This window comes from Gopherus evgoodei, chromosome 3, assembly GCF_007399415.2.
Source record: "Gopherus evgoodei ecotype Sinaloan lineage chromosome 3, rGopEvg1_v1.p, whole genome shotgun sequence".
Classification (NCBI taxonomy): Eukaryota; Metazoa; Chordata; order Testudines; family Testudinidae; genus Gopherus; species Gopherus evgoodei.
Genome location: NC_044324.1, coordinates 101,364,280 through 101,391,860, shown reverse-complemented (window position 1 = coordinate 101,391,860; position 27,581 = coordinate 101,364,280). Strand labels below are relative to the sequence as shown.

Below are 27,581 nucleotides of genomic sequence, written 5' to 3'. Positions count from 1 at the left end.
CTAGCGCGCGCACCAACACCCAGGAAGACTGCGGTGGGGGGGACGGGGAGAGTGGAACAGTGCGCGCGCCTGCGGCCCAGCGCGCATGCGCCTGCTGAGGGGGGGGAGGCGAGAGATTTGCAACTGATACGCATGCGCATGGCTCAGGTTGCTTAGGTCCTTTGACGGCTCGCATTGACAGGGTAGCCGGAAGTGACGACGTTGCTCAGCGTAAACAGTTCAGCCGGAGCCTGGTAACCGAGTGGCGGCTGCAGCAACGGTCGTCAGCTCCTCCGCGCGGGGCGAAGCGGCAGCTCTGCTTGGGCTGGGCAAGCCGCGGCCGGAGACCCCCGCTGCCGAGAGTAGCGCTGTCAGGGGGCCTTGCAGCTGCAGCCCCGGCACGGGGCGAGGGACGCGGCTGCGTCCCCGCTGGCTGCCCCGCTGCCAGCTGCGAGCAGGAGGCGGCACCGGTCACTGGTGCGCAGATTCTCCCTCGCCCGCGGAGGCGGGGGCGTCCCTGCCTTCACCCGCACCTAGTGGAGGGGGCGGATGGTGTGAGGCAGCCGGGACCGGGGTCGCCGCGGCGGGGGGCTGAAGGAGGACGCTCCGCCAGTGACCTGGGCAGCGTGTGCGGTCAGAGCGTCGCGGCATCGCCCCGCCACCCCCGGCGCTTTCCTGGAAAGCGGAGCGGGAGGCGTAGCGGGGTCTCGCTGTGAAGATGGCGACCCCCGGGATGAACTGGCAGCAGCATTACTACGGCGGCGGCGGCTCCTCAGCCAGCGCTGGGAAATTCGCCGCGTCCAGTTCCCAGCCGGGGCTCAGCATGGAATACAGCCAGGATCTGCACCTCAAAATGAGCAAGAAAATAGCCCAGCTCACCAAGGTAAGCGCCCCCCAACTCTCCAACCGTGTCGTGTCTCCTGCTGCGAGCTGCTCTCCGGGTGAAAGGAGGAGATCGCTCAGCGCTCGCTCCACTCCTACAAGCCACATTCTTCCTCTTGGGCAAAACTGGCTTCAAATTCCCATTTAGATGGAGATCTTCCAGCGATTAAAATCTGGCGGATTAGTCCATTTTAAAAGCTGCTTGTGCATTGGCTGTGCTGCCCCTATTGCAGTGATACCTCAATTCCCCAGGGTAGAATCCACAACGTGTTTTCCACCGAATATATAATAGAATTCATGCCGGTTTTGACGTCTGTTGATGGTGAAATCCTAAAGCAGAGGATCACAGTCAGCGAGACAAATAGTTTCAGTTACAAAACATGACATTAAAAATGCGTTGGAAAGCTATAAAGTGACTCATAGACTCTAGGACTGGAAGGGACTTCGAGAGGTCATCGAGTCCAGTCCCCTGCCCTCATGGCAGGACCAAATACTGTCTAGACCATCCCTAATAGACATTTATCTAATCTACTCTTAAATATCTCCAGAGATGGAGATTTCACAACTTCCCTAGGCAATCTGTTCCAGTGTTTAACTACCCTGACAGTTAGGAACTTTTTCCTAATGTCCAACCTAAATCTCCCTTGCTGCAGTTTAAGCCCATTGCTTCTTGTTCTATCATTGGAGGCTAAGGTGAACAAGTTTTCTCCCTCCTCCTGATGACACCCTTTTAGATACCTGAAAACTGCTATCATGTCCCCTCTCAGTCTTCTCTTTTCCAAACTAAACAAACCCAGTTCCTTCAGCATTCCTTCATAGGTCATGTTCTCAAGACCTTTAATCATTCTTGTTGCTCTTCTCTGGACCCTCTCAAATTTCTCCACATCCTTCTTGAAATGCGGTGCCCAGAACTGGACACAATACTCCAGTTGAGGCCTAACCAGCGCAGAGTAAAGCGGAAGAATGATTTCTCATGTCTTGTTTACAACACACCTGTTAATGCATCCCAGAATTACGTTTGCTTTTTTTGCAACAGTATCACACTGCTGACTCATATTAAGCTTGTGGTCTACTATGACCCCTAGATCTCTTTCTGCCATACTCTTTCCTAGACAGTCTCTTCCCATTCTGTATGTGTGAAACTGATTGTTCCTTCCTAGGTGGAGCACTTTGCATTTATCTTTATTGAACTTCATCCTGTTTACCTCTGACCATTTCTCCAATTTGTCCAGATCATTTTGAATTTTGACCCTGTCCTCCAAAGCAGTTGTAATCCCTCCCAGTTTGGTATCGTCCGCAAACTTAATAAGGGTACTTTCTATGCCAACATCTAAATCGTTGATGAAGATATTGAACAGAACCGGTCCCAAAACAGACCCCTGCGGAACCCCACTTGTTATACCTTTCCAGCAGGATTGGGAGCCATTAACAACTACTCTCTGAGTACGGTTATCCAGCCAGTTATGCATCCACCTTATAGTAGCCCCATCTAAATTGTACTTTCCTAGTTTATAAGAATATCATGCGAGACTGTGTCAAATGCCTTACTAAAATCTAGGTATATCACATCCACCGCTTCTCCCTTGTCCACAAGGCTCGTTATCCTATCAAAGAACGCTATCAGATTAGTTTGACACGATTTATTCTTTACAAATCCATGCTGGCTATTCCCTATCACCTTACCACTTTCCAAGTGTTTGCAGATGATTTCTTTGATTACCTGCTCCATTATCTTCCCTGGCACAGAAGTTAAACTAACTGGTCTGTAGTTTCCTGGGTTGTTTTTATTTCCCTTTTTATAGATGGGCACTATATTTGCCCCCTTCCAGTCTTCTGGAATCTCCCCCATCTCCCATGATTTCCCAAAGATAATAGCTAGAGGCTCAGATACCTCTTCTATTAACTCCTTGAGTATTCTAGGATGCATTTCATCAGGCCCTGGTGACTTGCAGGCATCTAACTTTTCTAAGTGATTTTTTACTTGCTCTTTTCTTATTTTCTCTTCTAAACTTACCGTCTTCATATAAGCATTCACTATACTAGACATTCCTTCAGACTTCTCAGTGAAGACTGAAACAAAGAAGTCATTAAGCATCTCTGCCATTTCCAAGTCTCCTGTTACTGTTTTCCCCCTCCTCATTGAGCAGTGGGCCTACCCTGTCCTTAGTCTTCCTCTTGCTTCTAATGTATTGATAAAAAGTCTTCTTGTTTCCCTTTATTCCCGTAGCTAGTTTGAGTTCATTTTGTGCCTTTGCTTTTCTAATCTTGCCTCTGCATTCCTGTGTTATTTGCCTATATTCATCCTTCGTGATCTGACCTAGTTTCCATTTTTTTATATGACGCCTTTTTATTTTGTAGGTCACGCAAGATCTCGTGGTTAAGCCAAGGTGGTCTTTTGCCACATTTTCTATCTTTCCTAACCATCGGAATAACTTGCTTTTGGGCCCTTAATAGTGTCCCTTTGAAAAACTGCCAACTGTCCTCAGTTGTTTTTCCCCTCAGCCTTAATTCCCATGGGACCTTATCCATCAGCTCTCTGAGCTTACCAAAATCCGCCTTCCTGAAATCCATTGTCTCTATTCTGCTGTACTCCCTTCTACCCTTCCTTAGAATTGCAAATTCTATGATTTCATGGTCACTTTCACCCAAGCTTCCTTCTACTTTCAAATTCTCAACAAGTTCCTCCCTATTTGTTAAAATCAAGTCTAGAACAGCTTCCCCCCTAGTAGCTTTTTCAACTTTCTGAAATAAAAAGTTGTCTGCAATGCAGTTCAGGAACTTATTGGATAGTCTGTGCCCCGCGGTGTTATTTTCCCAACATATATCTGGATAGTTGAAGTCCCCCATCACTACCAAATCTTGGGCTTTGAATGATTTTGTTAGTTGTTTGAAAAAAGCCTCATCCACCTCTTCCACCTGATTAGGTGGCCTGTAGTAGACTCCCAGCACGACATCACCTGTGTTTTTTACCCCTGAGTTCATTTAACTGTGCTTGTTTACATAGTTTTTCCTGTATAACTGTCTGGGTTTAGGGAAACTGACACTGACTGTATTTTATATTTATATTCTAAAATGTTAAGTGTTTTGTTTTTTCTGAACTTCATTTACATAAGAGGTGAACAAGCCTTTCTAGGTGATTTTTAAAAAAAGTATACTTGGCAGCAGAGCAGCTTTGCTCTCTATTAAGAACTTATTTTTTAATATCCCAGTAGGTTATTCTGAGTGTCCCTTGACAATGAATTAGCTTAGGGGGGGTGGGAGAAATATCAGTTTTGTCTCACTGATTTAACAGCCTTCTTGACAGGATCCTAAGCCCTGTAAGATGATACTGTACATATATTTTGTTAAAAGCTGGTATTTTAAAGGAACATTGTCAAGATTAGTAGACTAAAGGGTGACAGACTCTATTGTAATTGTGATTTGCATATTCAGAATAACTTTTTACAAATGCATGATTGAATTCTATAGTTTTCCTTGGTTTGGAAAAGGATCACGATTCATAAAACACACAAACAGCTTTGCATGAGGGAAATACACAGTGTGTGTTGGAGGGTAATTGGTAAGGAGCCATTTCAAACTTCATATAGCTTATATTTAAACAAGATCCATAAATAATTCAAACATCTGGTAAACTGCAGGAAGAAAACATTTCATCTGAGTTCAGCTTGTTTGCTGAACAGAAATAGAGAATTTTTTTGGTAGGAAGTTTATGGTGGTCATGCAGGCCATACCAAATTGTCTGTGTATCTAGTTTTTTTTTAATGAAATAAAGGCAAATATTTACCAGAGTCGGTTAATGTAGACAGTGAAAACCAATTATTTCGACAAGTCAGATTTTCTTTCTTTTCTAGTTATTGACCTGATTCTTGCTCACATTGACCTCAGTTAGAGAAGGATCAAAGCCTTCCTTATGAAATTTTTTTCACTCTGACTGAAATACAGTTCAAACCAGTCAAATAACTACTATAGTTAAGCTTATTTTCTACATCTCTTACTTAAAACTTGAATCGTGGTTTAAAACTAAGATAATTCAATTAGTAGTTTTTATCTTTGGTCACCATGTATGAAGAGTGTTTGGTGACACTTAAATTGGCTTACAACGCTTTAAGTTGTGGTATGTATGTGGGACTATCTGTACAGACTAATTCCCATTTGTGTACAATTTTAGGTTTATGTCCTTTTCTTATTTCAGTAGTTTGTGTAGCGTTTAATTGTTGTCATCAGAAGCATATTTCATTTCCATATTAAAATAGATGGTCTTTTGAGTTCCATGTCATTGAACATATGCTATACATTCTGAGGTACTCAAAGCATTAAAGTAGCTCTGCATTCAGGGATTTTATGTAGGTAAATATTCAGAAATGCGGTGTATTGTAGTCTTACCCTTAATGTCTTTCAATACAGTAGTTTATCAAAACTAATGCTTCAGTTTATTTTAAGGTTTATGTTGCTAAAAGATGAACCCAGTAATACATTATATTATATATGGAGTCTTCTTATTTCCAAGGATCCCAGAATATTTTATAAAGCTAAGTACAGTATGTGGGTCACCCTGCAGATTGTGTATTAGAAAAAGATTTGGTTTAATTTACAGGTTAATGGCTTCTCTATACAGAGAATTTGTCCATTGCAAATTGTGGTTCAAATCTGCAGACTGACTTGCCTTGCCCTGACCATGTGAACCCTGCTTTTGTACACTAAAAGTTCAGAGTGCAGAACTTTTAGTGCACAGTAGCAGGATCCACACGGCTTTGTAGTGTGCGGCAAGCTATTGCGCTATGGGTTTATGTTGTGTAAACCAACTTGCCAAGTACTCTCTGTATAGGCAAACCCAACAGCCCCAGTCCTGCAAAGATATGTGTGTGTGAACCTTTACAGGGTCAGGGTTCATATTTGTTTCCTGACAATTCTGTGAGGTTTTACTGGCCTTTTTAGCAGGGGAGTGAGTTATAGAGTAGAGGAACTCACAGAAATTGACTTGTCACTGGAGTAAACCAGGAGGGCTCAAGGCTGGAGTACCTCAGCCTCACTGCTGGTGCAATAATGCAAGAGCTCTGATCAGTTTCTTAGGTAGCAAGGTTCCACATCTTTTAGGGCTGTAGGTCAGAAACACCTTAAACTCCATCCATAAGCTTCTTGGCAACCAGTGCAAACTAGGGAACACTGAGATTATTATTTGTAGCAGTATTTCAGCACCTAGGAGCTCCAGGTATGGACCAGGACCCCATTACGCTAGGTGCTGTACATCCACAAAACAGACTGTCCCTGCCCCAAAGAGCTTATAATTTTAAGTAGTTTTTCTGTAAGGTGAAAAGACACATTGAATTGTTGTTCGGCTTACATCTGAGACTATGCAGACATGTTTGTACATGCTTGAAGAATTAAAAAAAGGTCCAAGTGACCTTTTAGAATTATAATTTCAAGACAGAGCCAGAAAATCATCTTAAATTGTAATCTAGGTATTCAGGCAGTTTTTAGGGCTAAGACTGCCATGCATACATCAGTACAGGATAACAATAACTTGTGGTTTTTTAATTTTTTTATTCAGCCTGTTCCAAGCCAACTAATACTTTTTTTTTCTCTCCACAGCAAGCAGTGATTTCATACTGCTTTGATATTCAGGCATGCAGTTGGTCAAATGTACATATGCAGTCACATATAATCACAGATTATTTCTTGATGGCATGCTTTAATTTTGTTGTCAGATACTATTTTATCTTCTAAACTGGTACACAGATCTTTTGAAGTGCCTAGAAATAAGTAGCTTAAGCCAAATAGGAAGGACTAAAATTGTTTCAGCCACGATTTACCACAAATCTGCATGATGTGGGGAAAGGTGGTTTTTTGTTTTTTTTTAAGAGTTGCATTTGTTACTACTATCTGATCCATGTGTTTTCCTTACATATTTTTAATATTAAGTATTTCAGAATTTTCAAGATGTTGGTATGCTAAATTAGGTACTTTTGAGGACGTTAGCTTTCTCTAAGTGTAGGATTTTGCAGGGGCAGAACTAGAACCTGGGTCTGTGGGATGGCTCACACCTCCATACTGCTGCCATGCAGCTATGGAAGGGCCACATGCATTACCACATAGACCCTATGGAGATAAGCATCACAGGTAGTACTACCTCAGAAGGTCGGACTCACAATTTCAGTCATGGCCCCTGATTGGTCCCTGCACCCTAGTTAAACTCAGGAAGTTTCTAGGATATGTCAGTGCAGTGAGGTAGACCCCCCCCCCCCCCCCGCCAGCTGTACCATCAGACCTGCACCTTGGCTTACTCTTTGACTTCTGACCCCAACTCGGACCCTTGGCTTCAGTATTTGGAGTCTTACTCCTGCTTTGGCCCATGACTTTGGTACTTGAATTCTGACTGCAGACCCTGGCTTTGCTGCTTGGATCCCACTCCCTATTACTTGTATTAGGACCCTGATCCCAGGCCCTAAAATCAGACTACTGCTTTTGGTTTCCTGCCCCTTTTGGCACCAGCCCTGATCACAGGGCCTGACTGCCCTAGCCCTGGTCTTGACACTAAGCAGCTTCAAAAGTGCCTAAAAGTGACCTCGAACCTAAAGATGATCTTAATGCAATGTATTAGTATCTTATTTTTGTGTGCTTTTTGTCTCAGTTAGGATCAGGGCCCTGTTGTGATAGGCCTTCTATAGAGACATAGAAGGAAATGGTTCCTCCGTTGAGGAGCCTGCAGTATAAGAATTGAGTAGACTGAATAAAGACTTCTGTTAGTGGATTACTGTTTCAGTTGCTTCTTCTCTTTCTCTTGATTTTTTTTTTTTGCATCATCAGCTTTAGCTTTCTTTGACCTAATAAACTGTTAACTTCAGCACTAAAGTTGTTTTAAAAATGTTAATCTTTAAGGGTCTCTGGAAGGAAGCTGGATTAGAAATGAACAATAAAGAAAACCGTGGGTTCATAAAGAGGTGATCTTAATATTTGTTTCACATTAGTAAGTTCTTGTAAAGCAACATATGGGTAGAGATTCCTATTGGTCTCTCTTTTTTATGTGTGGAATTCCTACTGAAGTTAGTGATTTTTGCTAAGAGAGAATGGCAGGCTTTTGTCCAAACATTTCCACATAGATATGGTGTTACGTTTTTGCCTTTTAACCAGTGGTTCATTGCAGATAACTTCACTGAGCATAAGACATTTGGAAATAAAACTTGACTATCACTGGAACCCTTTCAAATCATGAGACTTGACTCTTAGTTTCTGGTAGCTGTAACTTAAATTGTGTGCTATATAAACAATGAGAGAACGGCTTTGTTAAAAGTGAAGTTAGTCTCTGCAGTGGCCTTTATGAAACTTACATTTCATATTCTAAGATTGAAGTTAGAAACTTAAGACTCTGCTCAGAAGCAGTCTGTAGTTTCTATAACCTTTCCTTTTGTACCTGTCCTTCTGAAAGGTCAAAAGACTGCCTGAATGAAATAATAAATTCTGATTTCTGTCTGTGATTCCAAGTGTGTCAAATGCTTCTTCCCTACCCCTTAAGTTAATACATTAAGAATTAAATATTTAATCATTAGGAAAGCTTTTCTCTTAGCTGTACAACAGCCATAAGCATGAGAAAGCTGTTTCATTATTACATGTCCTATGTTAATTCTGAAAATGCTGTTCTGTGACTCTCTAGATTTATTTATTCATTTATTTATTACAAAGATAATACTGGACTTCTGCATAGCATAACACTGATCTCTAAACATTTCTGGAAGTGCTGTGCTGCAAGATAAACTATAAATGCCCCAACGTGATAGATTGGTAGGATGTACCCAATTGCTGTATAGGGCACGCATGCGCACACACACGCACGCATCTCAGAGCCCTGGTCAACCAACTGTACCTGCAGGGCTAAAGAGAGATGTGTAAATGTTGCGACTTGGGCTGGAGCCCAAGCTGTGAAACCTAGCAAAGAGAGAGAGTCTTGGAGCCCAGTCTGTAGCCCAAGCCTGAATGTCTACACTGCTATTTTTAGCCCCACGGTGTGAGCCTGAGTCAGTTGACCCCAGGTCTGAAACTTGCTTTTGTGGATCTTTTTTTGGTGTGTAGATATACCCATAGTCTCTCTGTTCAGCTCCAGTGAGACTCCATATGGGTTATGTGCCCAGGGCTGGACCTTCAATTCTGGTTAGATATTAACAAACTGGAGGGAGCTCAAACATATAGAAAAATGCTAAGAGCCATAGAGGTTGAGTGAGTAGCATTGCCCAGTAGATAGGTCTCCAGAATCCAGTTTCTAGAGTTCTGTTCTTAGTTCTGCCTGCTTGAATTTTGCCAACTCACTTCACTTTTCTGTCTTTTTTTTTCCTCCTCCCACCCTTTTCCTGTGTTGTTTATTTAGATGGCAAGTTTTGGGGACCGGGGAATCACTCACCATCTATTGTACAGTTCCTAGCACAATGGGGCCCTGATATCGCTTGGGGCTCTAGGCATTAACAGTATGTGTAACCCATGTCATATCCTTTCTAATGAAACAGACAATCCACACAGAAGGCTTAAATTGGTGAAGGGAATAGCTCTCCATTTACTACCACTGTACAGGATGCTTTCTTGTGAGAGGAGATGCCTCATGGTCAAAGCTAACATCCCCCACCTTGTCAGATCATACTCGATACTTGCAAGGTAGCTTAATTGCCAAACTATTATATATTACTAGTACCAATTCTATTCTACTTTGACTCTGTTTGTAATAATAGCAAGTATTGTTGTCTCATTCCCTTCCTTCAGTCAAGGAACTAAGACCTACTGAAAGTCTGCTCATATAGGACTAAAAGAGAAATCTCTACTCCTTGAAATGGGGGAGGAATGGGAAACCTCCAGACTAGTGTTGTCTGTCTTAGAAATATCTTACAGAATTCTCAAATTGCTGTATTGTTCAAATTACTATTTTTTTGTTTGCTACCATCCCACTGTAGTTTGGCTTTTAATAGTGTTTTATAAGAAAATGTTTTAAATCATTTTGAACTTTTTAAAACAAACTTATGTCTACACACTAGTGTGCATTTTAAAATAGCAGTTGTTCAACATTCCAATATAATCCTAGAATTGCAAATGTGGGACAAAAATTTGGAGGACAGGAATTCATAAGAGAACAGATTTGAACATCAATACCCCATGGATAAGTCTTGAATAATAAAATGGGAGACTTTAAATGATTTGATACTATTGCAGAAAGGGCAGTGTTCTTGAACACTAAATAATGAACATATTAAAGATTTCCCTGCAGTGTGTAGTGTTTGACCTTTTTTTTTTTATCAGAATTTTCCAAAATATGGTGCATGCTCTTATGAGGGATGTGAAGGACTAGAGAGTTGTGTCAATGCCCACCTGCTTGCCCCTCTCACAAATGTTCTCAAGAGTCTCAGCTTTCCTTTTTTCAAGTTAATGTGTAGCTGTTATGGTTGTGAAGAAAATATTTAAAATTTGACCCAGGGTAACCAATTCACTAATGTTTAGTCTGAGTTTGCTGAGAGCCTGAAATACACCTCTACCCCAATATGACGCTGTCCTTGGGAGCCAAAAAATCTTACCGCGTTATAGGTGAAACTGCGTTATATCGAACTTGCTTTGATACGCCAGAGCGTGCAGCCCTGCCCCCCGAAGCATTGCTTTACCATGTTCTATTGGGGTAGAGATGTAGTATCTCTGAGATGTGAAGTATCCCATTCATTTCAATGGAAGTTAACTTGGACACCAGTAACACTTTAAATGTCAGCTTCAACTGTTTCATTCATCAAAAAACATCAGAAAGATCTTTGGAAGATGTACACAGTTACGCACTGCATGATTACTTATTTTGGTTCCACACTTATGAGGAGGAGGCGGCAGGTCCTGCCACCATCTTTTGAACACCTGCAGTATCCCAGCCCAAAACTTCATAGCAGGGCCATTTAGCGTGTTGATGTCTTAGATGTTGCCGTCCAAGTAATGCTATTTTGATGATTTAAAAAATAATATTGAAAATGAATGTTTTTACTTTTAGATAATGAAATAACTTGTTAAAACATTTGATACCTAATATTGAATGCCATTTCCTAAAATACAACTAAATTTCACTTTATTGAACTGTAACACACAGTGTTAAAAAGGAGTATGGGTTAATTTCTGGGGGCTCAACTTTCAAAAATTTTGGCTATTCTGCTCTATAATATTTGTAATGATGACAATTTCATTGTAAAATACTGAATAAATCATTCTATTTTCTTTCTACTGTGCATTAAAGCTTTTTTTAAAAATGAGAAATCTTTTGTTAAGAGATGTACTTGAGCTTTCTAGGGTATAGATATAGCATTTCTTATCTTAGGCCTGGTCTGCACAATGGGGGTAAGTTGGCCTAAGTTACACAACTCTAGCTACATGAATAACATAGCTGGAGTTGATGTAGCTTAGGTCGACTTACTGCGGTGTCAACATTGCACTGGGTCAACGGGAGAAATTCTCCCGTCGACTTACCTTACACTTCCGGTTCCGGTGGAGTACGGGAGTTGGTGGGAGAGTGATCTGCAGTCGATTTAGCAGATCTTCACTAGAGCCACTAAATCAACCCCCGGTACATCGATCGCCACAGCGTCAATCCTTGGTAAGTGTAGACATACTTTTTAGCCTGGTGTACGCTACACAGTGTACAACATTACAGCCTTGTCCCACTGATGTAAGTGTCCTGCTACATTGATAACATAATTCCACCTCCACGAGAGGCATAGCACTTATGTCGGTGTAGTTAGGTGACTCAGTGTCTGTGTAGATGCTGCTTTACTTACATCGGCTGTTGGCTGTCTTGTCAATTTCATGGCTTTAGCCCAGCTGCCCCCAGCTCCCCACTGTCAGCTGGGTTGCTGCCCACAGGCTCCCTACTTGTCACTCAGGGAGGCAAGAAGCCCAGGCTGTTGGCCCCCTGCTCCTGGCTGTCAGCTTCCTGCATTGCCCCTCTTCAGTTGGTTGAAGCACTCCTTGTGAATAGTACCAACAGAAGGAGGTTAGTGTGGACATCAGTCACCAGAGAAACTACTTTAAGTAGTTAAGTTGACTTAGGGCTGTAGTGTAGATATGATGTTAGTATCTTACTTTCTTGACAATCTTAACTATTTCCTTGATTTGGGTGGGGGGAGAGAGAGAGAGAGTGTGTGTGTGTGTGTATATTACATTATTGTGTTTATGTATATTATATATAAGCAAGGTAAGATATATTGTCTTCACTGAACTTTTTTGAAGTAAGGTCTGTAACAGGATGCTTGGTTGCAGCCTTACTTATGTAATTGCTGGTGAAGGTTCTAACAAAAAGTCCATAATTTTGCCTCTGTACTGCTTGAAACAAGCCAGTAAAGGAGCATCAAAAAACCTACTGGATAGAAAAATAAGCGACTTGGCACTAGGTAGCTAAAACAACATGATGTTTCTAATGAGAGTCAAACAACTTTTCTGTTGGTGGCTGATAATTCACTTTGGGGAGTGACCAAACAGGTGTTTATGCTTTCTAAATGCCTTGCAAAGTAAATTACTGTCAGTTCTTGAAGTCAAATTGGGCATGGATCCTGAGCTACCTTCACACTTCTCCCTGCTTACTAGAAGGACGGCATGGAGAAACATACATTGTGGTTTGGTTTCAGAGCTGTAGCCCTGTTAATCTGTATCAGCAAAAACAATGAGGAGTGTGGGTAGAGAGAATTGAAGCCTTTGGAGCGTTCATAAGATGTGCAATCAGAAGAATGGCAAATGTAGAAATTAATTATTGAAAAATCTGTTTCAGAATTATAGCTAACTTTTGATTGCACTGCTGTGCTGGCTCAGTCTAATGCTAACTGATGTGGATTTGCCTCTTTTAATTAACTAGTATTCATATCTAGGGAACCCGTGTTTTAATATGCAAAATCAGAGGAATCTGTCAGTGTGGATTTATTTAGTATGCCTTTTTGAACTGTAGAGACTTTTATTTAATTCATGTGGGACAACATACAAAGCAGAGGTGATGCATATTGCAAGGTGTTCAGTTTTGTCCATCAAACTGGCTTCTTAGTTTGGCAATTTTAAAATCCATAGAGTCTCATCAAATTAAAGAGAGATCTGTTTTGACAGCTGGATGTAATAGCCAGAAGGTGGTCATAAGTCTTGAATGTCACATTGTGGGCACAATTTCACAGTACCGATTTATAGAACAGCTTTGTTTTATTTTGGCTGCAGAAGTGGTGATCATCTTAGGCTGGTACTCAAGTATAGCACAGTGCCACTGGACCGGCTGATAGCAGCAGGTATTTAACCAGGACCTCAGGATCTGTAGCTCAAAGGCTATAGGAAATTGATAAACCTCAGTGCATGGACTGCCCACCAGAGGGGGACCAGGTATTTGTGTGATTGTGGACTGCATGATGTAGATAAAATACTTGTTTTCCAGGCTTAATTAAGTTTAGCTAAGTTCCCTTTCCATGACCTCTGTAAAGCACATTCCACTAGTCCCTACTGCTGCTTGCAATACAGATAGATAATTCTTAATCAAAGCCCCACTTTTATGATCTCTCTGTGCTATAGTAACCAACAGTCACAAGATAAATCCAAGACCTAGTGGGACTCTCATCTTGCTTGCCAAATTTACACTCCCACCCTGAAACCCTGCTCTCCTTTTATAGTGTTACCCTCTCTGGCCTGGTCTGTACTACAAAGTTAAGTCAACCTAAGTCAGTTTGTTCTGACAGTTTTTCATGTGTCTGCACCTAAATTAGACTCCCAGCAATGTAAGCATCCCATTTCATTGATGCAATAACGCCAACTGCCTGAATGACACAGCCATTTTTGATCAACTTTCATTGACATGCTGTAAGTGTTACCTGTGTTGAGCCTAACAGTTCTCCAGCAGCTGTCCCACAATGCCCTGTCCTCTCTACAGTAGTTCCTCAAGTCGCAGTTTTGAACTACATTGCCCAGGGATCAAACACTGGAAGTGTGACCCTTTAAAACGTGCAGCATGTTTTTGAAATGCTTTTTCCTGATTGCCCACCTTTGCAAGCATCCGAGCACACTGGTTTCTTGCACAGAGAGCTACTAGATGTGCTGCCTGCCTGCAGAATGAAGGAAGTAATAGATCTCTGCTGGCTGTGGGGAGAAGAGACTGTCTAAGCTCAGCTAAGGAGCAGCTGATGGAATACAGATATCAATGTGCAGATTGCACAGGGGGTGATAAAACTGGGGTACAACAGGGATGAGCAGCAATGCCATGAGAAAGTGAAGGAACTTTGGCAGGCATATTGGAAGGCAAGGGAGGGCATCGACAAATCTGGGACCATCCCCGCAGACCTGCTGCTTCTACAACAAACTGCATGGCATAATTGGCGGGAACCCACTAGGACCCTGAGTGTGACTGTGGTGACTTTGTGAGAGCCTGGCATAGAGTCCCATGCAGTTCACTCTGTGTGTGTGGGGGGGGGGGTAAGGGGGCAGGGATTATGGGGAGCAGGAACGGGGATCGGGGGGGAACTTAAACCATGTGGTGAGCCAGGAGCCATTTGAAACTCCACCGGAGTCAAGCCAGGCCTGCCAGGCAAGCACAGATGAGCCACAGTGACAATGGTGAAGGGAGTTCAGGTAAGTGTATACATGCATTATTCCTCAGAAATATTTCTTACCTTTTTGTTGTCCAAAATCTCCTCTTTTTCCTTTCCTTTCCCCCACCTTTCTTTGCTATTTAAAAATAGCTCCCATCCTATGCATTTAGAGAACAAAGCTATCAACTTTTGACTCCTCATTTTTCAGGTAAAATATTAAAAAACATTAAAAAATAGCATGGCAGTCTGAGTTACACAGTCTAGATGAAATCACTCTACTGTGCTTGAATGGAAGTAGAAGAAGGAGGCAGAGGTAGCATCTGCTTCTTTTCTTTGGCATGTTGGGCTAGGTGAGAGAATATTCTCTGCATGAAGAGTACTTTGTTTATCTGAACACACATGTCTCTTCTATACTCATGAATTATCTCAATGAAACTCTGCAGTCCTTTTCCAAACATTTTGAGGGTTGGGGCCTTGTTTCTTCCCCTGTGGTAGACAATGCCATGTCTCTGCGATGAGTTCCACTGGCACCATTACAATCAACAGGCTAGCAGCTTCTCTTGTCCTGGGTGGCCTCAGGAAGCCAGTAGCAGCTGTGTTCTCTGGACCTTTGTCACCTTCAGGTGTGAGATCAGCCAAAACCACCACTGCCTGTGAAAACATTGGCAGTAGTCATAGCACTTTCTTTATAATCATACTCAGTGTCTCAATCTTCCTGCAACAATTCTGCTCCACCCTCTCTTTGCTCTTTTGAGTTGCAAAGCAGTGCTGTTACAAGGTGCTCCAAAGTTAAAGAGACAACTAGCATTTCTTATTAAAGGCTTATATGAGAATAATGTAAAGAAGTTTTGAGACTTTCCATTTCTGTTGTGACTGTAAAGTTATTGCTATATCTGTCTGTTTTACTCAGCAGCCTCTGCCATGGTGGTCTTGAGATGTGCCCCTCTATGCTTACTGAATGTCTGACCCTGATCAGGTGAAGAAGGAAGCACACCAGGGAAAAGATATTTGGCCACAACATCCAGTTCTGTACAGCAGCTTCCTGTGAACATGAGGGTTAGAGGGGCTGAATGTCCAAGACTAGGGTGAAGGACCAAGACCGGAGAGAGTGTTTACTGCAGGGACAGAGACAAAAGGGGTAGAGGTGTATCAGGAAGAGCACCTAGCCATTATACTTTTGCTCAGGCAACACACAGAGTAGTGCAGTGTTCTGCAATGTGCCCAAAAGCCACAGGCACAGCAGCCTCTTCAATACCTTTAAAACTCCATAGTCCTGCTCCATGTACCCTCTAACATAACAGGTGGCAGCATAACATGAACCTTTACCCCTACCTTTCCATACCAGGGGAAAACAAAGAAGAACCATGACTTCTGTTACTCTGACCTGTGATAACCACAGTATCAGCCACCAACCAGTATTTTGTAAAATGAATGAAATGCTGTAATGTTTTTAATATGTAAAGGTTTTTACTTGATTTTTACAGTGCTGCTCAAATCTTTTTATACATGTATTTTCACTTTAACTTTATTCCCTGTTTGCAAGCAGAGTTCTATTTTTTGAAATTCCAGAGTTTATTAGTTTACACCGAGTATAAATGTCATGTTATAAAATTCTTAATGGGAGTCAGTAACCCACCCAAATTTAAGTTCTGTGCTCAAGAAGGCACGCTAATTCACAAAAGCATCATATAACACTGTTATGGTTGATGGTTAATTGTATCCTTAAGGCTATCCTCGGCCATATAGCTCCACAGTTGGCTTTTGTAATAGCCCTTGTGCGTGGCTCTTCAGATTAAGCCAGACACCCTTCCAGTAACCTTAGTGCTGTGCTGTCTGCACTGCTTTCGTCCCCAGTATGAGAATCTAATTAATGATCTCTGTCTTGAAGTTCAAAGTCCTCTGAGATTGTCTCAAGCTACCTGACCAGTTGCTGCTGCTTCCACACCTGTTACCTTCCATGATGTCTGCATTCTTTGTGAAACTTGAAAATTCCAACTGAAGAATCTTGTGTTTAGGAGGCTGGAATTTCATATCGTCTGGACCTGAACTGTAGAACTCATTTGTATAAAAGAGAACATCCACAGAGCTCCCGCTTTTAGAACTAAATATAAAAGTCACTTGTTTGATGTAGCTTTCTTTTAAAAAAGTCACAAAAAACAACATGTCTGTTTACATGGACAAACAAATTGACACACTCTAAAATATCAGTGTTGCTTCTGTTATAGTCTGGGAAGGAAATATATTGTTTCTGTCCTTAAATACTTGCGGGACAAAGTAGTACATAGATTCACTGAACCGTTGTCCACTATAGAGCATTTGGGAGATACTGCAAGCTTTTCATCCTTCTTGTCTTTTTTTAAGTTTTATATAACGCAAAAAGCTTATAAATACTGCCTTTAATAATTTTACTGTAATAAGTTTTGTTTACATATAAGGGGGAAATGGTTTGCTACATTAGACACTTGTGTATGGATAATATTAAATTATTGCTGTGTTCTCCAATTTATGAACTTTGTGATGTACTAAAAATGCAGATTTCCATGCTGAAAGTTGAATCTTGCATATGTATATTTCTTAATTATCTTACATAAGTTTCACTCTAACAAATGCCTAACTTCAGAATAAACATTAAGGCTGTAAGTAATTTCTTTGAACTCAATCCCATTTTTTTGTTTTTGTTTTTGTTAGCTTGGTAATATTAAATTTATAAGTTAAGGTAACAAGGGCTAATATAATATTTATTGACAACTCTAGGATTTCCACTTTTTTCCATGTCCAAGTTTTGTTGCAACTTTTACAATTGTTTTTTGTTAATATGGAAAATATAGGAGTCTTAAACTGTGGTTCTTCTTCGAGTGATTGCTCATGTCGATTCCAAGTAGGTGTGTGCATGCCGCATGTACAGTTGTTGGAAGATTTTCTCCCTAGTGGTACTCGTCGGTCATCTGTGGAGCCCCTTGGAGTCGCACTTTCATGGTGGTGTATATAAGTCCCTGCCAACTCTCCGCTTCTTCAGTTCCTTCTTAAGGCCAGTGGTGGTCATTGGAGCAGTGTGTCTCTTGTGAAGAGCAAGCAATCCCCAGTGCACTTTTTCATTATCTGTAAATATTTGAAATTTTAGAGTTAGTTTAAATAGTGTAGTTTAGATAAGTTTCATTTTGGGTTTTCCCCCTTTCTCCCCATGCATCACGATTCCCCTCCCAGGGACCACAGCATGCCTTGGTCTCAAGGTTTCTGTCTGAAGCCAATACCAAAGGGAGACCCACGTGACTCCTGTCAGAAGTGCTTGGGGGAAGCACATCAAACAGTTAAGTGCAAAATCTGCAGAGGCTTCAGACCAAGGACCAAAAATGAGAGGGACTTTAGGCTGAAACTGCTCCTTTATGGAGTCAGCCCTTCGTCCCCAGCCAGCTCAGGTGGCATCTGACCCCATGCCCAGCACTTTGATACAGAGTGTGCCAGCCTCAGTAAGAGGTTGTGGCACCAAGAAAGAACTCAGGCTTAAGGGACCCTTGGTACCACTATTCCCTGGTGCCCAAGACGACCTCCTGTGCAAATACCCAGCACTGCTCCCATTCGCTGGTGCCACCCAAAAAGAAGAAAATGGACAGAGGCTGCTCTCCCACTGAAGTAGTGGAGCAAGCAGGCACCAGCAGGGTGTGTCGTGTTCCAGTACACTCTGCTCCAACTCTGCCGGAGCTGTTGACTCCGGCCTTGTGATGAGGTCTGTCGAGTCCCGTTCTCGTAGCCTCCCTCGTGTTGGAGTGTTGGGAGGAGGACATAGACCTTCCTTCTATGCTGGACACCTTTGAGGCAGCCAGGGACCTCATAGTGATGATGACACAGTTCTCTGCACCCACACTGGTGCTGCAAAGAGGTGCCTTGCCCTCAAGAGGCAAGCCCACAATGATGAGGCACCGCTTACCCTCACCTCAGCACTGTCTCAGTCCACGCTACCTTGGTTGCCGAGGTTGCAATATTCATAGGACTCTGGGCAGAGATGTATGCCTTTAGGTGGAGCTGGCACCACTCAAGGCATGAAGAAGGGCAGCCACTACCTGTGATGTCCTGGCCTCTGCATTGGCAGGCACCGGCTCAATGGCCCTTCTGGACACTGTGGGCCTAGCACCAAGCCCAAGGACCAGGGTCCAGATCCCTGTCAGTGGCTTTGGAGACTGGGGTCCCTCCATCATTGACTCAGTCTGTGAGGGCAGGAGATGGGCATGTAGGTCGACACTGAGACTGCTGTGAGACCTGGTACCGGGGCTGGTACAAGATGGGTCTGGGCCCAGGAACCAGCACCACTCCGACACTGCACAAGTCGTTTCGATGCAGCTTGTGGCTCCAAGTCTTGGGACTCAAACACAAGTCCAAAACGCCATCCAGAACTAGCCTTTTCACTGTTCAGGACTCTCTTCAGAGCAAACGGATGCTAGGCTCCACAACCTGAAGGACTCACGGGCAGCCCTTAAGTCCCCGAGGCCTCATATGCCAACATGCCAGAGAAAGCCCTTCAAGCCACAACTTGCCCTGTACTTCTATTCAGCTCCTCCCAGGCAGGACTATAATAGGAAGTGGGGCAGGAGGCACTTCAGCCCTCCTCTAGTCAGGGTGCAGCGAAGCAGCCCTCAGCCTCCCTTTGTGTGTCAACAATCTCATGTCTGCCATGCCTGGGCTCAAATAACCTCAGACCAATGGCTCTTGAGCATGGTAGAATTGGGATGTTCTCTCCAGTGCTCTGTCCAGTAGGCTATAGTGCCTCAATATCTCAAAGAACCACTGTTACTTTAAGGTAAGGAACAGTTACTTCTTCTCTTCAGATCCTTAAAAGTCTACTTTTAGGTATCTTTTCTTCTGCTAATCATGTTGCTTTCCCTTTCCTAAAATACTGGCTTGTGTTTATCTTGTCTATTTTGGATCCTGTCTACACTATAAAAGCAATCCATAGTTGATAATTAAGTGTGCGATTCTGTCACAGAGGTCACAGATTCTGTGACATTTCGGGATCTCTGTGACTATTTCTGCAGCAGCAGAGCTGGAGCAGCTGTCAGTCCCAGGGACACTGGAACAGCAGCCTCAGGCTGAAGGTGCAGGCAGGGTTGGGTCAGCCCCCTTGGGGCTAGAGCAGCAGTGGTCAGCCCCTGCCCTAGGAGCAGCTGGCTGGCAGTCGGTCCGCTTGGCTGCCGGAGCAGCTGGCCAGTGGTCGGTCGGTCCCCAGGCAGCGCTCCAACTGTTAGTCTGCCTTCGCTCCCTCGAGTATTTTTAGTAAAAGGGACAGGTTGTGGTCTTCCATGGATTTTTGTTTATTGCCCCCGACCTGACCTTGACTTTTACTAACAATATCTGTGACAAAATCTTAACCTTATTGATAATGGTTGTTAACAAAGAGGTGCAGGTGAATACAAGTTAGCTGCAAGTATAAACAGGGACAAGCTACATTCAGCGCTGTTTCAGAAATTTGCTGTATGGAGTTTGACTAACTTGCATGTTCCTACATTTCTGCTAATTGAGATACTCATTCTGAATTGCATTTGGTATTGAACCCAAGGATCAGGGAGTGGTGGATCTAATTTTCCTTTAGCATGGGGACCCCAGGAATGGATCTGTTTGCACTAACCTGAACAAGAAACTACAGATCTTTTCTGGCAGCAAGGTCCTGACCAAGTTTGAGAGAGAGTTTTAGTGACAGTGCTATCCCCACACTTTCTCAATAGTGTCTCTGAGTCCTGCTGCAGATGGTGGTGGTGGATCCTAGGAAGCTTTGTCATGATTTTATGAATATCCCACAAGAAAAGGAGGCTTTTTAATTGGGGTGAGGGTGTTCGGTAGTGTCAAGAGGACAAAGGGCAGTAGAGACAGTAGTTGACCTTTAAATTAGTTCATGACAGGTAGAAATTGCTGCCAAACTGATGTATAGAATGTGTGTCTAAGCCAGACTCATATAAGTTATGGTAGTCCAGTAGTTGGGAGTCATGGGGCATTTAAGGAATCTCAGGGGGCCTGATATGGCAAACCTTTACTGTTTAGGTAATAATAAGTCCTTTTGGTGGGCTGCTTCTGAGAAATCAAAAGGACTTTGGGTATAGCAAGTCAGAAGACTTGCTATTAGATGTTCATGTCACATCTTGTACTGTCAGAGGTAGAACACCTTAAACTGTGAATCTCAAATATATTTCAATACAAAATATATGTAAGGCAGCCATATGACTCTCCCAGACACGTTCATAAAGCATTAATGCTTAATTTCCCTTTGCTACAGAGCCTGAACAGAGAGCCCTAACTACAGTACCATTCATGAAACTTTTGTATTGACTTTGTCTTGATAGCTTCATATTTAGCTAGAGCCTAGTGGCCAGCGTGGATTGATTTAAATCCACAAGCAGCAAACCTTGATTAAAATAATTGATTTTAATTTTGTTTTGCATTTGTACTTCAGTTATTTTCCAAAGAGAGGTTTATCCTCATTGGATAACCATTCAAACACTTTTATATGCAACTCACTGTAGCCTTTACATTACTTTTGGTGTTGCTTCTTGCTAACAGGGAGACTATATTATATCTTCTTTCCTTTATTGACTGGTCTACACTACACAGTGAGGTCGACATAAGGTAGCTTACGTTGACCTAGTTATGTCAGTGTCTGTGTTACAGCATTCCTCCCGATGATGTAAGTGCCCTACTACAGTGACATAATAACTCCGCCTACATGAGAGGCATAAGGCTTTTATGGTGTAGTTAAGGTGGTGCAGTGTCTACCTAGACACTGCATCCCTTACATCAGCTGTCATGTCAATTTCACAGCTCCTGAAATTTCCTGCCATGAAATTGACCAGAAAGCGAGGCAGCTAGAACCCAGCTGCTCTCCGGTCCCTGGGGAGCTGGGCAGCTCCAGACCCCACTCTCTGCTGGGAACCAGGCAGCCTTGTCAGTTTTGCAGCTCGGTGAGCCATAAAGTTGATAAGGCTGCTGGGCGTCTGTTGGGGAGTGGGTGGTGGGGATGGACCTAAGAACCTGGGGCAGCTGGATCCTCGAGGAGTGAGAAGCCCTGGCTTCCACTGCCCCCTGTGGGGAATGGGGAATGGAGTGGGGGCAGCCAGGCTCTTGGTAGGAAGCTGCCAGGTCCTTCAAGATTTTAGAACAGGCAGATCTCATCCCACTCACACATTTAGTTTTTATTCATGGATTAGAATAGGAAACGGGTTCCTGCTTTTTTCATCATCCAGTTGGTTTCCTAACTTGTGAATAGAATAGTCATTGAATTGAACCAGGGTGTATTTGATTTAAATCATTAGTCAGGAAGACACTATTTAATCATGGATTTCTACATAAAAGTACTCCTGTTGGTTGTTATAACCTTAATGCATATTCTTCACAACTCTGAGATAGATGTAGGTTTCATTTTTAGAAGGTACACGCTATAAATTAAAAAAAAAAATTTAAATCGACTATAGTCAGCCATGGCAACATGAGAAACTTAAAATATTGGCTTCTGCAGCTAACTCGGTCTTCACCTTCATTTTCCTGTTTGTTTATAATCTGGAAAAGAGAGACAAGCTTTCCTGCTTTTTCAGGTCCCAAATGGTTTCTCAATTTGGAATGAATTAGTTCAAAGGAAGAAAAAATTATTTCTACACCAGCAGAAGAAGTTAATGGTGATAAAAGTGAGATTATCTCTTCAACAGTCTCTGAATCTAAGTGCTTAAGTGACTTCCTCCAGTTCACTGGTGTGACTTTCTTTAAAACATCATCAGCAAACATATATTTCTTGAATGGTTCAACATTAGCTCTGAAGTTTATTATAGTTGTTTATTATGGAGGGATGATTGCTGGATGTCCATGTCATAGCCAACTCCTCTTCTTCAGAAGTTAAGGTTTGACCCTGGTACCGAGTATTGAGGAATAATTGCTAGAAAATGAGCTGGAGATAGTGCTTGTCCCATTTGTTTTGTTTTTTTAATGCTTGTAATTTAACTCTGTCATTGCATATTTCTCTTTTTAAGATCTCACTCGGTTCCTTCCAAATTTCAACAGCGTCAGGAATAAAACAGCTATTTCCCTTTATTTTATTCAAGGCTTCAGAAATAGGCTTCTTGGGTATTCAGCATATGTTCAACATTTCTCTTACGACCAGTCTTGAGAACTTTGTCTGTGACAGTGCCATTTATTGTTTCACAATTTTGTTCACAAACTGTTATCAGATTAGGCCAGTTCTTGATATACTGCTCAAAACAGTCCACTACTGAGTTCCATCGCACATCTTGTGGGAGAGTTAGCTTGGTTCCTCCCACTTTTTCAGAGCAGCTGCTGCAAAATGGTTGTTTTACGGAAGTATTTTGCAATTTCAAAAACATTAGCCTTTATTTCTGGAACACTGAAGTCTTTGGATGGGAGATGCATCAAGTGAGCACTGCAACCGTATGTTATTAGCTTGGGACTCTCTTCTAATTAATTTCTTCTCATCTTGGATACATTTGCAGTATTGTCTGTGACCAAGCTGCATACTAGACATTTGAATTTTTTTTTCCACAGTTTGTTATAGCTTTTACTGCTACTTGTAAGTATTCTGCTGTGTGCGCCTTTCCTGATGTATCAGTTGTTTTTGTAAGGAAGATATTCCCTTCTTCTGTTGTCACACAAGCACAGGATCATTGTGGATATTGCTCCACCCATCAAGACTCAGGTTAACAATTTTACCCTCTGCACCTTTTTGCCCACAGCTCAATTTCTTTTTCATAGACTTTATCCAGCAATTTGCCCCGCGACATCTGCTCTGTTGGGTGGACTGTATCCTGGTCTTAATGACTGAACTATGTTAATGAAGTGTGGATTCTTAATCATACGGAAAGGAGAGTTTGTTGCATAAATAAATGGGCAAATTTTTCATCAATTACTTCTTTGTCATCTGCTGGTTTTTATCACAAACTTATCTATGGTTGTTTCTGGGTGATGGAGATATTTTTTTCTTCTTTGCTACACGTGATATACTGTGGCTATGTGATATACATGATGTGACTGAAACACTCTCATTGGCAGATAACTCTGAAATTATACAAAATGATAGTGATCTTGAAGGTGGATAGTCTTCAGAATCCTGTATGTTGAGGATGGATTCTCCTAAACAAAATGTCAGTGCAGTTATTTAATTACCACCATACTGCTCATTTTAGTGTTACTCATTGCATTCACTGACAGTACTATTTTAAAGATGAAATTGTAAAAGGAAGATCTGCCTATTTCAGCTATTTTATTTTTTATCACAACTGCATCTAACATGATAGTACCATGGAGAAACAACTATATTTTTTGCTCAAACATGAGATTTTAAGAATAGTCCAGAAGGACGACAGGCTGTCCTTAAGAAAGAAGTATGAAATAAAAAGGTTTACCAACGTGAAGATCCGGCATGTTCAGACATGTTCCTTTCATTTTCAACGCAGCTTCCTCCTGAGAAGGAATACTTCTGAAGATGTTGTTTCATTTGGGCAACCAGGTCTTGCATTTCTTCATTGCACTGTTTGCATTTTGCACGCATGCCTGTCTTACTCACGGGTAGAGGAACTTCATTAAAATATTCCCACACTGGGTCTCTTTTGCGGCCTGCTGCCATTACAGTTTTTCCCTTCTAGTGAGAGAAAGGTATGGTAGATTTCAAATCAATGAAGGCTACACTCAGACCTCAAGACTTCTGGAATATGCTGCTAAAACAGTTTCACTTTTGTTTCTACTGCCTGTCCCTCCCTTCTGACATTTATCTCCAGACTCCTTCTCCTTGTCCAGATCTGTTCCACCCCCAACAATCTTCTATTCTTTAAACTTTTTGGAACTTTTCACTTTTAGAGAGAGGTAATGGGTTGACTCTGTGTACACAAATTTGCAGAGGGACAATAGGGTTGAGGTCTGTTATTTCTCATCTCAATGTATTGTGATAGACCCAGGCCAGTTGGGGACAGCAGAATAGCAGAAGGCAAATATACTGGCCACTGGATTAACAGTTTTCTGTTTCCTGACTGACCAGAGCAGGGGCTGCTCCAGGCTAATGAGAACACTTGATTCTAATTAACCTGCAAAGAGTCAGGTGAGGCCATTCAGTTAATGTGACCACCTGACTCTAATTAAGGCCCTGCTGATACTATAAAGAGGGCTCACTTCAGTCAGACAGAGAGGAGCCAGGGAGCCAGAGGTGAGGAAGTGCGGCTGAAGGACTGGTTACTGAAAACGCCCTCAGACCATCGTTAAAGGAGCCCTAAGGTAAGGGTGAAGAAGGGAGAAGCAGGAGAGCTTTGGGGAAGTGGCCCAGGAAAATGTAACAACTCTCTGGCAGTGAAAGGTTGGCTGCCAACAACTGCTACCATTAGGGTCCCTAGGGCGGGCCCGGGTTCCCCCCAACCCACCACTACAAGAACACCTCCTGGGAGGGGAAGTCAGGCCCCTGTCAGGACAGGAGGCTAACCAGAGACTGTGGGAGTTCTCTCACCAACCTCCTTGCAGGCCTATGATGAAAAGGGCTTAGTAGACTGTAACCCTGGCCCTAGAGAGAGAGCGGCTATGTGGAGGGTCACAGTGAGCCACTGAGGCTAGCATAAACCGCCTAGAAGTGCAGAATCCAGGGGAGCAAGGTCAGAGCTCTGCCACAATATTTATTTATTTATTTATTTTATTTATTTTAAAACATTTTTGCTGTTCACAGGCATGTTATCTCTGGAGACATAAATCCACCATTTGAGAACTGCAAAACTAAGCATCTCTGATGGTATCTTCTAGACTGAGCACTGAGTCCCATTGGGTAGATAGAAAGATTACCCTAAATAATCTATATAGAAGTCCCTGGAACCTCATAAAATTGGGTCCCTAATCCATGAACTACTGGCACTCATTTACAAAACTTTCCTTAAACATTACATGAATATATTGTCTCATACTATAGAATTAGAATTAATATCCTTATAGCTCAAAGATATCTTAAATAAAACTATCTTTAGATAGTTTTTTCCTCGAAAAGCATTTTATCAAAAAAATCGGATTTTAATTAAAAAAAAAAACCGATTCATTTTTATCCACCCTGAATTGAACTAGTTGAATACTCTCTGCATCTACAGAAGAGGCTACATCTGCTAAAAGCTAGTTTAGTACAGCAACAAACTCTGGTTCCAGGTGCTTAATTAGTGGGTTCTGCCAATTCAATGGTTTGACTTTTTTCAAAACTTGGCAGAAACTTTCCTAATTTTTAAATTTAATTTGGTTTTTAATAGATTACAGTAAACGTAGGTGTTTATCACAGGTTCAGGGCAATTGCACCTGTATTCCCCTTCTGTGGTGCAGCAAGGGCACGCATTCTCAGGCTCTTGGGTATACAGACGCACCTCTCTCCCTACCAACTAGAATATTTCAGGCTGAACAGTTCCTTGGCTTTATTGTGTTGTCTCCAGCAAAAGACAGTCTGCCTAAGCAGGCCTGCTGCTTCTTCAAGCGGAGTCCTGGTGGGTGCTCCAATTTAGGTGATTGTGTGCCCTGCACCTCTAGTTGGAGAATTTTGACAGCAGTACCTGCCTGGGCCGCACATGTTTTCCCCATCTCGCACCCTGCAGTGGCAGTTAACTAGTGCTGTGTAGCCCACTCCAGCCTCCAGTTCCTTCTCAACTCCCCTTGGTCCGAGTTGAAGCTCCAGCAGTGTGCTTGCTCGCCTTACTTCAGACTTAGTTTAGTTAGCCTAATCAAGTATTTTAGTATAGTTAGTTTAGTTGATTAAGAACCTTTATTTTGTTTTCTTCTCTTTTTTTTTTAAAGGAGGAACTAGGGGATGGGAGAGAGGGGGTGCCCAGCACTAGTTAACTGCCACTGCAGGCCCAAGACAGGGAGAGCACATGTGCGACCCAGCCAGGTGCGACTGTCAAAATTCTCCAACTAAAGGTGCAGGGTGCACAATCACATAAAGTGGATCACCCACAGGGGCTCACATCTCGAAGAACCTCAGTTACTGCACAAGTGAGTACACACAAGGTGAGTAACCCTCTCTTCTTCACTCTTCTGTCCTCAAAGATGGAACACAAAATAATTGCCTCGGTTGTAAGTTACCACCGTTATTGTTTTTTTTTCTGAGCAAGCATATTTTATTCTTAAAGTAAAAGCACTACAAAGAACACATTTTAAAATCAATAAAAGAACCCACATGCATGATGTTGATGATAAGCTTACAAAAGATCATCACCACTGACATGATCTCTGGCAAGAGCAGTCCTTCAAAACCCCATATTGGGCTTTCTCTCTGGTTTCAGGTTCATCACACTCTGCGCAGAATGAGAGCATGCATGAAAAGTGTAGTCTGTTGTTTATACAGTTTGGGAGTCGTTGAGCTGGCTTTTTCGAGAGCAGGTAATCAGACAATGAGTTTCTCTCCCCAGGGCATAACTTCAGAAGGATGGGCTCAGATGTGGGTCATTCACATGCCCATCACTCAAGTATTCCCTAGGAAATCCACTTGACACATTTTGTTCCAAAAAATCTTTTGAAGTTACTAATACTTCCAAGAGATTACATTAGTGAGGGCATGCCTTCACTAGCCACGTTAAGCGCTTTAACATGGCTTGTGTAGTTGTGGCACAGCGCTGGGAGAAAAACCCCACCTCTTTTTAAACAAAAACAAAAACAAAACACCTCTACAAGGGACATAGACAGTGCACCAGCACTGATAGCTATACTGGAACATCACAGTGCTGAAACTTGCAGTGCTCGGTGTGTGTGTGTGTTTTTTTTCACACCCCCAAGTGAGAAAGTTGCAGTGCTGTAAAATGCCAGTGTACACAAGCCCTTAGTCTAGAGAAGTTACATACAGTTCCACAATAGTACACCCACAGTTGAATTTTTAGTACAATGGATCCCAGAGATATTAAATTTAGAATTTAGTCTGATTTGGTAGGAAATTGCCATAATTGTGTTAACATAGGTGGTCCTAATTTCAAATTTAATTTTAAAAGGTGAGTTTTTAATAATAAATCTGTTTGATTTAAATTAAATACATCTGATTTTTTTAAAATCCATTTTTATCTACAAATAAATTGAGAAACTTTAAAAATTTTCTAGAAGACCAATTGCTGTAACAGAATCTACATTGTGTGACATGAATTACAAAATTTTGAGATTATTCTTGGATTTTTTTTAAGCCAACGTGTGTTTTGT

At 42.2% G+C, this 27,581-nt stretch overlaps 1 protein-coding gene across 7 annotated transcripts in view; it reads left to right on the top strand.

Annotated features, from left to right (window-relative positions):
• Window positions 1-209: 209 nt before the first annotated feature.
• FAM184A (family with sequence similarity 184 member A) overlaps window positions 210-27,581 on the top strand; it is a 186,664-nt gene continuing 159,292 nt past the window's right edge. For all 7 annotated transcript variants that reach the window (XR_003999579.1, XM_030556200.1, XM_030556202.1 and 4 more), the window contains exon 1: window positions 210-862. Coding sequence is in view for 6 of the 7 variants with exons in the window: in XM_030556200.1 (XP_030412060.1) it covers window positions 698-862 (165 nt within the window). In the remaining variant the exon portion in view is untranslated. The remainder of the gene's footprint in view (window positions 863-27,581) is intronic.